Genomic DNA, 16,127 nt, shown 5'->3' with positions numbered 1-16,127 from the left:
CAACTTTGATGATAACATTTCTGAGGGACTCAAGGGCAAAGAGAATTCTGTACCATGGATATTTGGAGTTAAAACAGAGCGAGGGTTAACATGTAGGATATACCGTTTTTTATAAGGCATGTCATTTAAGCTTTTAGCACACAACTTTCTTTATGTAAAACAACAGATTAACATACTTTATATTTTAAAAACCACTGATTTGCTGAAAAAAGTCGATTTTAATATTGAGTAGAGAATTTCCCTAGATTTTATGTCATGAATCATGTTTCTTTGGTTAGAAAATATCACTCTGATGATTTAAACTTTATCTTTGTTTGCCTAGGGAATATCACTAAAGTGGTTTCAATCTTCTCCCTCAGTAATATCCCTGTTTATCTTACAAATACTGGCTGATGTCCCAAATAGTGCACATAGGCAGTATTTTCCAAGTTGGTACAAAAATCTGAGGAAAAATTGAGTCATGTGTGCAGGTCGGAGAGTATTGTACCCTATGATATCAAGGTTTTTTACTGAGTGAAAATTATATGAAGAAAATGTTCTTTAGATTAAGATATTAATTTAATTTATTTAACATGTATTACTGGTAACTATGTAGTACAATATGTTTAGCTTGACACTTAATTGAATGAAAACAAATATCAAATAACTATGCAATTGTTTTACCACCAAAGAATAAGAATATGCACACACACACTCACAAGTATGTACCTTTAATATACATATATATATATATATATTTATATCTATACCTAAATACAAAAATATATATACATGCTGACACACACATCTTTAATGCACAGTGGCAATCATGCAAAAATTAAAAAAAAATTTAATTCATTTCAAATGTTATTTCTATTTTAGTAAGTAAATGTCATACCAAATGATTCATGTCATATGAAAAAAAGATTTCTTTTGACTATGATAAAAATAAAATTTCTAATTAAGGAAATTTTGATGTGTATGACCATTTTGAAAGTGACTTTCTATGAAACTAGTATGTCAGTCTCAATTAGACTGTTGTACGTTTTAAAAACCATAAATATTAACATAACTTCTATATTTCATGTTAATTTTCAGGCTCTTTAAGCAAGGATAAAAAATTAAAGTCTGAAGTAAGTATCAGAACACCAGAATTTAAAATATTATAAGCAATCAAAATATCCAGCAATAGGAAATGGTTAAGTTAAAAAATATTATCTGGTTGGATATTACGACTTCATTAAAATGATTATTACAAAGTCTGTAAAATGGAAACATGTTGATAATGTTAACATGAATATTGTGCATTAAACTTGTCTTATCTAAGAATATGCACAAATAGGAAGTTTAGAAAAAAATGTCTGTTTTTAGGGTAAAAATATGTTTTTTATTTTCCAATCTCAAAATTGTTACATAAGTATCACTATACATACATATGTTTGCTTTTTGCCCTAGATGAAATAAAAAGTGAAAATAATAGCAATTCATGCAAATGTAACGTAAAAAGTTTTAAAATTTGGTCTTTGAACACATTTTATTCTATATTTTCTGCCATTTACTCTTCTTTTCATAGTCCTCCAATAAAGCAAGCAATCAAAAAGATCTCTGTGTTCCTACAGCCTGAAACAATGGTTTCTATTTGTAGGCAGCTATTAGAACTTGGGAAAAACTTTGGACTTCAAGATTCTGGCCTATTCTTATTTAAACATTAAAGCACTGCAGTATAGGTTTAGGTTAAATTCTTCCTATTTTGAGATGGCACGTCTGCTCAAATCCACAGCAACAAACAGACAAGTCAGAGAAGAAATCAGGCTGAGCAAGTGATTTAAAAGGACAGGTTGCTTTACTGGGACTAGGGGCACAGCAGTATACATACTGAAATGCTTCTGGCATATGTTTTTCAATAGACACATATGTGGTATATTTGTTATGCATTTGGTTTTCAACAGCTGGGAAGAGAATAGGATTGAGAGGTGGGATATGGGGTAGAGGTTAGGAGAATGCAAGGACTGGTTTGGCTGAAACCCTGCTTTATTACACCAGGCAAACTTCATCATTATTTTATGTACTGATCATCATACTACAACATTTAGTAATGAATATACTCCAAAACACATTCAATGCAGAATATTCATTACTTTATGTAGCATCAATTTTTTTTAAATTATCCTTGGAAAATTATGTATATGTTCTTTTCCTTCTAAACACATACAAGGATAATCATTGAAAATTTTAGCACTTTCTATTTTCCAATCTTCCTCCTTTCAATTTCAAAATTATCTCATCTACTTGAAAATAGCACTTTTCCCTGAAGATGACATTCTGTTCTTACTGGTAGACATTGATTCATTTTACACCTTCTTGTTCTGTGCTGCATGTGTCACCATGGCTTTGCCTTCTACATAATCAGCAGTATTCAGAATCTTTTTCCTACTGACTAAGAAAAGCTGCATTCGGGTTTCTTAATTTTCTAATGTCCTTTCTGCCAGCAGTTACATGCCCCTAAGTAATAAAGGAAACAAACTAAGGCACACATTGTAATCCTTAAGTAATAATCAGCAAGTGATACAATATTTTAAAGCAGTAGTTGCCAAAATTTAGCATGCATTAGAATGATATGGATGTCATATTAAAACACAGATTGCTAGGCCCTTCTCCCAGAATTTCTGATTCAGTAGATTTACAAGGACTGAAAATTTGCATTTCTGAGAAGTTCCAAGTTATTACAAATGCAGAACCACTTTTTAAATGTCTAAAAATAATAATTCAAAAGAAAATTGGGCATGAGTTTTTATTATCAGATTTGTGAAAATCCCATGGATAATATATATACTAGAGGCTCTAAGAAGAAATGAACATAAGATTGTTGAGAGAATTATAATGAGATTATTGAAAGCATATGATAAAACTTGGACTATGACTTCTAAGGAATTCTGTCAGATTGGGGGTATGAATTAATATTTTCTGAGAAGCATATGGACAGCACTAATTGAAAAAAAAAACAGATGTGTCTATCCAATTACTCATGATCCACTCATCTCATGCCACAGACCTGCTCCTCCTCAGTCTGCCTCATTTTCCAGCTACTCACTCCAGAAATCTGGATGTTAGTTTGCCATTTTCTCTCCTGGTCTGTAATATCCACTCTACCCAAAGTTTTGTTTCTATCCATAAAATCGCGTTCTCATGATCATCCACATAGTCCCATAGTCCCATCTCTACCATTACCAACCTGATACAATCCACTTCTGTCTCTCCAGCTGTTTTTCCATCCCAGCTGCTATTCATTTCAATGTCCACATAACAGCCAGAATTCCTTTATTTATTCACTAATGGATTTCTTCAATAAACACTTATTCAACATTATCATAAGCTGACTATTGTTTCAAGTGTGTAAGACAAAATGGTGAGCAAAATGACTAGAACGTGACTTTATGGAACACAAAAAGAATGACTACTATTTGCAAGGTGTGATTGTTAGAAAGTTGCTAGGAATATGTGATATAACTATGAATAATCCATTTGATTTCAAGCCCACTTCTTGCTTTTCCTAGAATAAAAATTTCTCTTGGAATCACCCTCAGGTCTATATAACAATACTATTATATTCACCCATGACATCTTACCAATTCTCTCTTCATATAATAATGATTACTGTGATACAACAGTATTTCAACATGTAAAAAATTGATGATGCTAGGGTACACAATAGCTTGTGTTTGCCAATTTTATTAATTCCCCCAAGTCCAGATGTAATAAACAAAAGGTATTTTACTTATGGCAGCTGGATAAAGCACAGATGAGCCTAATACTTGCAGCAAAAAGAAAATTCATTTCTTTCTACAAAAGAAATGTTTAATAGAAATGGGGTTGCAAACTTCACCATGTTCTACTTTCAAAAGGTGTGATCATGATAAAAATTTTATGCAAATGCAGTGAGGAAAAGAATATCATTAAGCAGAATTCTCCTTTGTCAAAGCTGCTCACAGAGGTACTAATTACTCATGACAGTATCAACCTCAAATTGCTAAGGCTGCAATTCTTGGCTAAAGGAAAAATGAATATGGATTGTAAAATATATATATATACAAATAAAGATATACATACATACAGATTTATACCCCTTTTCTCCATGTTTTTAGTATTCCTTGAAGCATTGTCTTTTTTTACAAATATAGTTACAATTTGTTTTAATAAAAATTATAGTGATTATTGTAGCTGGGTTACATTTAACATACTAATTTAAGACTCCTCATGATATACTTAAACATAAATATTTAAATAGTTTGGTAGACTGAATCATCTTCCCAAAACATGCTCAAGTCTTAACATCTGGTCTTGCAGCTATGGACTCATTTGTAAATAGGACCTGCAAAGATCCTATTTAGATGAGGACAAATTGAATCAGTTCAGGCCTTAATCCATATGACTGTAGTCCTTTATAAACAGAAGAAATCTGGATATGGTCAGTAGAAGACATAAGTAGAGAAGCCAGAGAGAGATTGCCATGTGACAGAAGACTGCCACAGCACTACAGGTCAGGGAGAAACCGAGCACTGCCAATGCCAAACCACGAGACAGTAAATTCCTGTTGTTAAGCCTATTATTAAACCAACTCATTGTGTGACATGCATCATAGCAATCTGGGAAAACTAAGACAGTTTTTGGTATCAGAAAGTGGTGTGCTGCTATTACAAATACCTAAAAATGTGGAAGTGGCTTTTGAATTGGGTAATGGGTAGATGCTGGAAGAATTTTGAGGCACTTTATAGAAGAAGCCTAGATTGCTTTGAAGAAAGCTATAGAGAAAATTTCTGTGTCTTAGAGAATGTGTATATTGTCATGAGCAGAATATTGGTAGAAATATGGATGTTAAAAGTACTTTTGGCGAGGCCTTAGAAGGAAATGATGAATGTGTTATTGGAAAAGACAATTCTTGCTATAAACTGGTGGGGAACTTACTGAAACTGTGTTCTGATGTCAGATGGAAGGCAGAACTTGTAAGGCCTGAATTTGGATATTCAGCAAAGGAGGTTTCCAAGCTAAGTGTAAACAGTGTGGCCTGTTTTTACCTTCTGCTTATAGTACAATGAGAGAGATTGATTTTTTTGAAAATTACCAGCCTATGCAGATAGCATGCTCTGGGACTAGGGCCACAGACGGCTCTACAAGGGCCCATCCTGAGTTCCTGGGAGGTAGATTCTTAGGGAACAGGTCTCTGCATGAGGGTGAGACTGAACAGCTTTTTGCTAAGGAGATTAAGGGTGTGTCTCAAGGAACCAGTCAACCATCTCAGAGAAAGTTACAACTGGAGATGCTATTATCCAGGAAGCATTTGTGTAAGATCCTTCTTGTCTGATGGCTTGGATCCTCATGAATTGCATGGAAAACTGACAAGGTTTTTGAGAATCTTGTTTGAGCAGAAGTATTGCCAGCCTGTACTGAAAGGGGCAGAGATGGGGCAAAGTAAAACAAACAAACAAACAAACAAAATGACTTCAAGGGCAGAAACTTGGAAACAGAGATCTGGGCAGAATGAATTATTTAGGTAAAGGGAGAGACACTTTCACCCCTGCCTTTGGCTTGGGCATGACTTTCCACTCTGACATTGGAGGAGGTAGGCCTACCCAGTCATCTGGGTTGGGTAGGGTAGAACTTTTGCCCCTGCCTTTAGAAGGAGGTGGTCCTTCTGCCCTGGTATCCAGGAAGAGTGTGGTTGCCAAGGTGCTTTGAGAAGGGTAGCACAAATGCCCCAACATATGGGGATAGCACAGTTGTTGCTCTTGTACTTGGACAAGATGGGGCTGCAGCTCCACTAGGTCTGGAGGACAAAGTATCAATCCACAGACAACTCTCAGACCTTATATCTAAATGGAGTTTGCCTTGCTGTATTTCAGACTTGCTTGGGACCCATGGTGGCCTGTTTTCTTTCCAATTTCCTCCCTTCTAGAATGAGAATGTCTATCCTACTCCCTATCCCATCACTGTATTTTGAAAACAGATAACTTGTTTTCAGGTTTCATAGGTATACAGACAGCGAGAAATTGACCCCAGGATAGACAATGCCCATAACTTATTTTGATGAGACTTTGTCCTAAGGAGTTGTTACTAGAATGGTTAAAGCTTTTGGGATATTGGGATGGTGTGAATTCATTTAGCATGTGGGAAGAACATCTCTCTTTGAGGTCCAGAGGATGGACTGTTGGGATTGAGTCATGTACCCTACAAAACCTATCTTTAAATTTAATCTGTGCTCTTGGGGGTATGAAACCATTTGTAAATAAGACCTTTGAAGATATTGTTATTAGCTCAGGTGTGAAAGGGAAGGAGACATGAACCTCATTTATGAAGGTTTTTGTTCTCTAATATTAAATTTCTAAAAATCCTTTATGTTATGCATACTTACAATTCATTTACTAAATGGCATCAGTTCAGTTATTACAATTGATTTTTTTATCCAGAGACTGGCTCAGACTCAATGAAGGACAAAAAAAAAAACAAACAAAAAAGACCCTCAATTTAATTCTATTTGAGCCATTGCTTAGACTGAGAATGTTAAAACATGACAGTTCTATGATTAGCTAGACATATATACATGCTTCTCTTGGGGCAGTTATTTTTTTAGGAGTGGAGTGCACTGCAGGAAGAAATTCTGTTATTTCCCTTCTTCCTATCCTCAAAACGGTTACAAAAGAAAATATGATTAGATTTGAGTGTATACCACACACACGCACGAAATCCCAGGGAAGGTGTTTTAAATGAACTGAATCATGCTTTGCCTTTTCTTTATCTCGTTATTTTTTATTAATCTTTAAATAATTTTTGGAAGATGAATATTTATATTCACATATCACAAAGTAATTCCTTTCTCTAGTGTCAAATTACTGAACAGCAGTTTAAATTATTAGAAAACGTTCAAATTTGGGGACCTGGCTATTTCACTGCTACAGCAATACCAGTCTCTGCAGGAACAATGAATTTCAGCAGCCCAGCCTGACCTTGACTTCCTCTGTGGCAGAACAAAACTGTAAGCCACAAGGCACTGACTCTTGACCTGCTGGGTGAAGATCACTTTAGTGCCTTTGGGGAGGTATTTCAGCCACATTGAAGCCACTAAAGCAAAAATCAAGATGTGTGAGGGGTAGCAGCAATAAGGCAATCATTCCCTTTCTCTCTCTTCATAACATGAGTGTGACAAACTTCTTACAGTAAAAATGACTCTGAATTGTCCATAGGCTGCCAGGTAAGAGGACAGCTACAGTTTGGTTTTGCTTTATTTAAGGGCAGATCAACAGATGAAATAATTTAGAGGAAAATCTTTTTATCTGATTTTGAAAACTTATTAGTTTTTTTGTTTGTTTGTTTATGCAATCACTGACTATAATTCAGAATTATATAAATTTATTGGAAATATTTTAATCACCTTACCATATGAGACAATCACTTAGAAAATGTAAAATTGAGAATTAAATACTCATAGGCCTAATCTATATATTATAGGTGATGATTTCGAATTCTTAAACTCTAGATCCTGAAAGGCCAATGAAAATCACCCAGTCCAAATCCCAGAAATGGATTCACTGGCAGGTTAAAACAAAAACCTACAGCTATACTGGCAGTTAGTGAGGGAGGTGGTGTGAATTATTCAGGTCTCCTGACTCTTCAAATGCACTTACTATACATACAAATGTATGTTTACATAGTTTGCTTAAAACAAAAATGCAAAAGAACAGGCTGAGTATATGACTTTTAGGCTTTTTAAAATCCCATTTAACATTCTAGGGGTTTGGTACATATATAGCTAACAGGAAAGGTAAGACTTATTAGGCCATTTTGCCTTTAAATATCCGTCTTCCTTAGAAGTCTCCAAAAATGTTGCTGTTCAATATATATAACTATTGTGAACATATTATATATTCTCCACAACAGGATAATATTAACTATTAATGATTAAACCAGAACAATAGATATAAAGTAAGACTGTCCCAGGAATTTGGGGATGTGTAGTTATCCTTAAAATACTTTATTTATTGTTATGTATCAACTGTTTCTTAATTTTTAAAAAATAAATTAATCATGTGTATGGAACATAAAATAATTTGCATCTAAACTGCCATTTATCTGCCTAATGTCTTACTAAAATTGTTTGCTTCTCTGGACTTTGAATGAACCATTCAATAAACACATATGTATGATAGAAAAAATGTGTGCACCTTTTGCATTTATATTATGTCCCAGTTTAAGTGGGCTGCTATCACAAATACTACACAATGAGTTTTGGCTTTACAACAGGTGTTTATTGTTTCACAGTTTCAGAAGCTAGAAGTTCAAAATCAAGGTGTCAGAGAGACTATGCTTTCTCCCCAGAGTCTGTGGCATTCTGATGTGGTTTCTGGCAATCCTGGGATTTCCTTGGCTTTCCCATTACGTGGTGTGTCCGCTCCTTTCTCTTCCATGTTCCCACTTCCTTGTGACTTCCCTCTCCTCCCCGGGGCTTTCTCTTTATGAAGCCTCAAATAATCCAGATTAAGACCCACCCTGCTTCAGTTTGGCACAGCTTAGCTAAAAATAACATCTTGGAAAAGTCCTGTTTACAATGGGTTCACATCCACAGGCATGCAGTTTAAGATTAAGAACATGTGTTAGTTAGATTACATAATTCAACCTACTACATATTACAAGAGTCTAGTGTGCTCAAATGAGAAGAGAGAAGGAGCAATAGAAATGTGCTGTGGCCACCTCTTTAAATTTTTCAGTGGAAATTTTATTTTGATACTGATTATGTTTAAAAATGAAAAATGAAACAAGATTATCCTGATAATTATTAAATAGGAGAGATGTGTTTATTTAAAAAAAAAGTTGGCAAAAAGTTTGAATGGCATAAGGAAGAGTGCTAAATAGCCTCAATTATAATTCTCCATTTCCCATTGAATTCCTACTTAATTGCAATTAAGACAATTTCTATAACTATGATCAAATAGTTTCAGAGCCTTTGAGATTATAATATTCAGTTGACTATGATATTTCCTTTTTAACAATTTATAGTATTTGCTATGTTTTCTAAAAATTTGTTGCGAGAATAACAATGTAATATTATAAACATACAACTTTCTAAATACTGTTAGACCATGGTAACATCTGTGAATAATATAATGATAGTTTTGTTTCTGCATTCCAATCCCATGCTTTTGTTGTTGTTTGTTTATTTGTTTACTGTCTTTGCTCTAGGACTTCAGTATGCTGTTGAAAGTAAGTAGTGATAGTGGACATCCTTTTCTTATTTTTAATCCTAATGAGAATGCTTCTAATATTTCATCACAAAGAATGTTGTTTTTAATTTATATGGGGTAAGTAGCTTTTGTCATATTAAGGAAGTTTTATTCTTGGTTTAAAAATTTTTCTCACAAATAGTTATTGAATTTTATGAAAGGAATGCCAATATCATGGATGCTCTACACAATTTTTAATGAAAACATGTATATATTTATTTAAGCAGGTAGAAAATTTATTGAGAATGCATGTAAGAAGAACATGTGGGTACTCTTGCAAAGAAAAGAAAGGTCAGAGGCGAGAGGTCCAGCAATGTGGGGCCATTTGTTTTTTTAGATTAGCTTTACTTACTCCCCCTCTCCATTCCTTGTTCAGGGCTCTTTCTCCAACCTCCCTTCTCACCAGGGAAGTGCCTAGTGGTATACAGTCCATTTGGGTGGGCCAGCTGTTGACGGGTGTTTCCCATAAGTGGGTAGCCCCAGGCAGGTTGTCTGTCCAGGACAAGGCCCTCCCAACCTTGATTAACTGTCCTTGCTCAAGGGTTCCTTCATGGTCCCTTCTCTTCCCTCTCTCCCTGTTCTAGTCTGACTTAGAGAGTTCTCATTCCTTAATCTTAAGGATTGCTGAGGGATGAGGGTCTGTCTTCTGTAGCCACTTCTTGCTTGTCAGGGGTATAGGCTCTGCCTGATGGGGCATAGAATTTTCTGGCTACCTTGTTTAAGTTGAAGGCCAAAGGGGTGGTTGGAAAGGCTGAAAATCCTTACATTAGCATTGGTTTTGTATGAAAGGCTTATAGTAAGTCCAGTAGGAGACAAGTACCTCCTGGCTGGCTTGCCAAACTATGTTGCCAGATTTGGGCTTTCAGGTTCTTGGCCATGCTGCAAGGAAGAATTCAAGGGCATTGCAGAGCATAGAGTAAGCAGATAGAAAATTTATTGAGAACACATGTCAGAGGAACATGCAGGCACTCTTGCAAAGTAAAGAAAGGTCAGAGGTGAGAGGCCTAACACATTTATTTTTAAACAATTATCTTTTTGTATCTCAGCTTCCTTTATACTGTAATGAACTTACTCAGTCTTTTTAAAATTTTTAGACATAGGAAATTGTCTTGATTCCTCCCTTATTCTTGAAAGAGAGTGTTCTCTAATCAAATTCTAGATTGCTCACCATATTCTCTTTTGAAATTCATCTATTTTTTCACTCTGGCTGCACATAAGAATTTCCTCACAATTAGAACACAATGGGTTTATATGTATTTTGTTTTTTGTATCCCTCTTGGTAAATACTACACACACTGTATTTCTGGAAACCCAGGCTATATATCATTTTTGGAACTTTTTAATTTATTATCTCTTCAAATTACTTCTCCATATTCTCTATTTTCTCCTTTGGTACTCTGAATAGATTATGTTCATCTTATCTTTTATCTTCCATATTCTCAATCTCTTGATTTCTTTCTGATGCAGCGTAAGTACTTTCTTGATATGTGTTTTCTATTTAACTACCTTTTTTTCTCTTTTATTTCTTCTTTCACAAACCTTTTGTTAAACCTACAAACTAATCTCTGTATTTCAACACATACAGTTTGCTTTTATAAAAATTCTATGTATTGACTTTTAAATTCATCCCAGTCATTGCTGATAGTTCCTTACTCATTTTTGTCATTCCAACTTTTATTTCTTTGAATATTTCACAAATGCTTATTACATATTTTATACTTATACATATATATATATATTATATAGATGAAACACACCCACATATAATGTATGAAATGTATGCTGCATGTGATGATTCCAATATACAATTGGGAATTTTAAAATTTATTTTTGCTAACTCTCACTCTTGGTCATTTTCATGCATGTGTGTCTTTGATTGTGAACTCTTATTTTGTTAATCACATTAGGTGGTATATCTAATTGACACTGTTTTATTTTCCAAGGCAATTTGTGTATACTTTCATCAGGGTCCCGGGCAATATTCAGCTAAATTCAGATGTCTTATTCGGAGTTCACCACCTGGTGTGCAAAGCTCATTTTCCAGACTACAAAACTCATAGTGGTATTTACTCTCTTTGTAATTTCACCCTTCATAGGTAATTATTACTCTATGTCCAGATTTTATCCAATAGTTTCCTGTCTTTCCCCATCATGGATGGGGTGGCTGTTTGGAAATATCATCCTCCCTAGAAACTCAGCAATTCAATATCAACTTTGTATTGTGGAATATCTACTTGCTTTATGATAGAAGGGCCCTTTGGAGTATCTCATGTGCCATCCAGTTGGAAATGAAAACCCCAAGGTATTTCTGAAACTATCTTTTAATTGGTTTTTCAATAAAAAGAATGACTCACAATATGAATCCAAAGTATATTAGGATAAAATGGTTTTATGCATATGAAGCATTTTTAACAGTCCATATAAAACATGCAGTTTAAGTTGTTTCTATCATTATTATAAATACATTATTGTTACAAAGGACAAATACTCATGGAAGTGAAAAGAGTTCAAATAACTCCATGCATCTTATAATAGTGACCTAATCCTCATAAATAATGCTCTCCTTATAAACAGTCTCATCCAAGTATAAATCCATAAATAAATTACTTTGTTCTTTTGAAACTCTTACCTCCTCCTCAAAAGTGTGACTTATGACAAAAGCTCAAAAGGAATTCTGACTCTAGCCTTTATGCATTTATTTATATGGGCAGCATTTACCAGGTGTGTACATTTTGCAAGATTGCTGTATGAGATGCTGTGAGGGATGCAGACATGCAGGAATCAGCCCTTGCCCTTGAATACTTACAATCCAAAAGCTTTGGAGTTACAAAGCTAAAATCATTCCAAAAATGAATCCTAATGGTTATCACCTTTTTACCACATTTTAACTGTCTGCTAACAAATATTTGTGATGAAGTGCATTAGAGAGATTTTTGAAGCAGATTTCCTTTTGAAGGGCAGAGTGTAAGAACACATATTCTGTCATAACAGATTTGCAAAATTACCTGTGTTTTAGACTGTTTTAGTCTATGTGGAGGACAAACATATCCTCAATGGGAAGCCTAAATAAAGGATAGTCTCAAAGGAAAATTGTCAGTTAATACCAAAACTGTGCAGGACAAAAGAAAATTAGTAAGTAGAAATAACAAAAACTAATTAAATATTGAGCATTTACTCTTTTCCAAATACTCTGCTTAGCGTCTTCCTGTACATGCTCTCATTTAATCTTCCTAAATATGAATATTTGAGTTCATTGAGCCTTTAAGTGTTTTACCAAAGTCTACAACGCTGGTAAGTGGCAGAGCCAGGATTCAGCCTCAAATAGTTTGCCTCCATGGTCCCCATTCACAATCCTCCCTCTGCTAACTCCTCCTGCCTTTCTCCATTCATCCAAAAATCTCAAGGAATTGCTTGTTTCTGGTATAGGTATTACTATGGTAAACCAAAATTTACTCATTTCTATTTAAAATTTTATCCTCAGGTATCTTAATACTTTACCATGGGATTTTTTTTTATAGCAAGTAATAATAATCATTTAAGCTAATTTGAAAATAAAGTAAATGATTAGTAGCAAGCTGAAATATCTCTCAGAACCCAAGGACAAGATCTACAGATCAATTTTTGGAAAAACTACTTTTATGAATTGCAGCAGCATAAGCAATCAAAACTGCTATCTCCACATTCTCCTTCAATTTCCATGTAGTCACTTTTTATTATTTCATGTGCATTTGTTTTATTCTTTGTTTTTGCAAACCAGTTTTCTTAGTTATTTTAGGCACTTGGCCACTGAACAAGACCTGAATTTTCAAGTTTTGAGTTCCAGTCATATTCAAACATTAGCTAGACTTTTTTTTAAATCCCAGATTCATGTTCTTGGAAAAGAAAAATCTGAATTTCTCATCTCCAATATTTGTCCCCATCTAATTCAGCCAAAGTGGCAAATATTGGAGTTATCTAGTACAAACTTAGATAGAGGTCATATAGTGAGGTCTTTTTCCCAGAAAAGAGAGGGAATTATCTAGGAAAACACATTTAAAGATGTGCCAGTATCCTATGGAGAAGGAATATAATGATCATACAGAGTTTAAATATTTTAAATATTTTACTATATAGTGTTGTCTTATGTAAAATTAGAACTCTAGAATCTACCATGGTGGGTATTTAGAATGCATGTCTGTCTCTAGGGCCTGAATCCCCAGAGCATTGCCAAAAGTGAGTCTCCAGGCCTTCAAAATTATGAGCCAGATCCAGCCTGAATTTCCTTAACTGATCTGTATAGAATCTATATTATCCCAATTTCACTAAGAATACGGAAGTGGAAAGGACTGTGGGCTCCCCTGAGTTTGTTCCACAGAATGAAGCATCCTTTGGCAGAGGGTAATAATGGCTAATAAGATATTCTTACACACACACACAATTCCAAATACCTACTTGACAAAATAAAATGTATATATAATAACATATGTCTTGCTTGTAGATTCCTATGAAAAATTTTAAATCAGTTAAACAATTTTCTCAAATTTACCAACTCAGTAATAGCATTCAAGAGTGTTTTTATAAATCAGATACCAGTTGTGGTAGATTGAATTATGTAACCTAGAAAAGCATTACTGTGGGTATGAACCCATTATAAATAGAGTCTTTTGAAAATGTTATTCCTAGTTAAAGTGTGGTCAACTGAACCAGGATGGATCTTAATCCTATTAATGGAGGCCTTATAAAGAAGGCCACAGGGAGAAAGCCACAAGGGGGAGGAGTGAAAGCTGGAAATCAATAGAACCTGGAGGAGAAAGTGGCAGACATCACCATGTGACAGGAAAGGCCAAGGAACCCCTACCAGGAACCAGTAAGCCAGCCCAGCATGTCACACAGTCTTAGGGGAGAAAGCATCACCTAGCTGCCACCTTGATTTTGCACTTTTTGTAGCCTCAAAACGGTTAGGCAATAAATTCCCTTATTAAGTCAACCAATCATAGTATTTATTTTAGCAGTTGGGAAACGAAAACACTAGCAATTGTTTAACAAAATCAGTAATATTTACTGATGGATTTTAAAGTTCAAATCAAGCAATAATGTACTTATAATATGGATTGTAATCTTTTTTATATAAGAGAAGAAATGATATTTCCATCAAAACCTTTCCCTTAACTGGTGTGCCATTGAATCTACTACCAGAAAAAAGAAAGATGAGGACATATTATCAACTTAATATGCATTAAATTGTGATGCAAATGTGGATGAAAATTAACTCTCACCCTACACAATTATTTTGGTCTAGAAGAATGGAAGAATGGGTAGCAAAAGAAATAGAATACAATTCCATAAGCACTTAGTATGATTGTTATTTCCATACTCATTATTTGTGCTAAATAATTCTAATATTAATGCAAAGTTATTGAAGACCCATGAGTCCAAAACTCTATTGTTTTATTATTAACAAAAAGAATACTGTGTATGGGATTTGTGGGTGATGGCTAAAATAGAAGTTATTTTAAAAATGATGACAATTAAGCCTGCAACATCATATAAAGTTAGCTAAACAACAAATGATGATTTGCACTGATAAATACAAGGTGTATGAGAAAACGGAATCTTTTTTATTAACTTCCACTTCAAACAGTACAATTTTAGGCTTATTTTTGCTTAGAGTGTTGAAAAAAATCAATCTTGGATTTACAATTGATAGGGAAAATAAAAGTAATATTAAAATAGCTGTGATAGTTTGAAACTGTATGTACTCAGAAAAATGTACTTAAATTTAATCCATTGTAAGAAGGACCTTTTGATGAGGTTACTTCAGTTAGGTTAAGCACACCTCAATCATGATGGGTCTTAATCCTATTATCGGAGTCCTTTATAAGTGGAATGAAATTAAGACAGAGGGACAGAGAAAGCCATTGGAGGCAAGAAGTTGAACTCAGATGAGAAGGGGAGAGCAGGAGACAAAGCCACATGCCTTGCTACATAACAAGCTATGAACCTCAGCCTCAGGATCACTGGCAGCCAACCCAGAACACCACAGTCTTCCAGGGAAAGCATCACCTTCATGATGCCTTGATTTGGACTTTCTTTTAGCGTCAAAATCGTAAACTAACAAATTCCCCTACTTTAAATCAACCCATTTCATGTTATTTTCTTGAGTAACCTAGGAAACTGAAACACTATCCTAAATCCTACTTACATTAGATTTTTACTTAACCAATAACTTGAAGCATTTTTAGCATGCCAAAGTCTTTTTTATGTATTTTTGATGATGGTTTAAATATGAAATACCTTCAAAAAAGAGCTATGTATAAAATTTACTTGTATTTGATAAATATAATTAAATGATATATTTAAAATTAATGAATTTAAGGACATTATAGGGTCATCACATATAGAATATTATTTTCGACAATTGTTTCAAAAGCAATTGAAAAGCATTTCTTTCTCTTAGCTATTTTTTCAAAGTTTACTTTTCATGCTGTTTTTAAATGTCTTTTTCTGAAAGTCCTGAAATCATCACTACAGAATCAATTTGCATTGTTGAAGCATCTATTAAAATTATACATTGGGGAAAAGTAAATAAAATATTACATAGTCTCAGTATTTCATGTTACTATAAAAGTTCAGAAATGCCAGGTATTTTTGGACATCTATTTCTTACCTGCTTGTGAGCATGGTCGTATGAATTTATGTGATTGTCAAACTCCTGATGCTTGTAGTACTGCTTGTCACAGAGTTCACAGTAGAAATTGGCCTTCAGGTCCTCCAGTGCTTTTGCTATGGTGTTCTCCTTCTCAGCGTAGTCCTGAAAAATAAAATTCCAAAGAAGGAAGCAATTAGCTCTCTCCTGAGTTTACTTTGTTTTGACTGTTGTCAACTTTAGTATAATAAAGT

The 16,127-nt window shown here is 34.3% G+C and overlaps 1 protein-coding gene across 1 annotated transcript in view; it reads right to left on the bottom strand.

Moving 5' to 3' along the window:
- The window catches only part of ZNF804A (zinc finger protein 804A), a 282,505-nt gene that overhangs the window by 25,481 nt on the left and 240,897 nt on the right, over positions 1-16,127 (bottom strand). The window contains exon 2 of the mRNA XM_037850232.1: positions 15,895-16,038. Within this exon, the coding sequence (XP_037706160.1) occupies positions 15,895-16,038 (144 nt within the window). The remainder of the gene's footprint in view (positions 1-15,894; positions 16,039-16,127) is intronic.

Source organism: Choloepus didactylus, chromosome 9, assembly GCF_015220235.1.
Source record: "Choloepus didactylus isolate mChoDid1 chromosome 9, mChoDid1.pri, whole genome shotgun sequence".
NCBI classification, from domain to species: Eukaryota; Metazoa; Chordata; class Mammalia; order Pilosa; family Megalonychidae; genus Choloepus; species Choloepus didactylus.
Note: the sequence above shows the minus strand (reverse complement) of the source record. Positions and strands in the feature narration are given on the sequence as shown.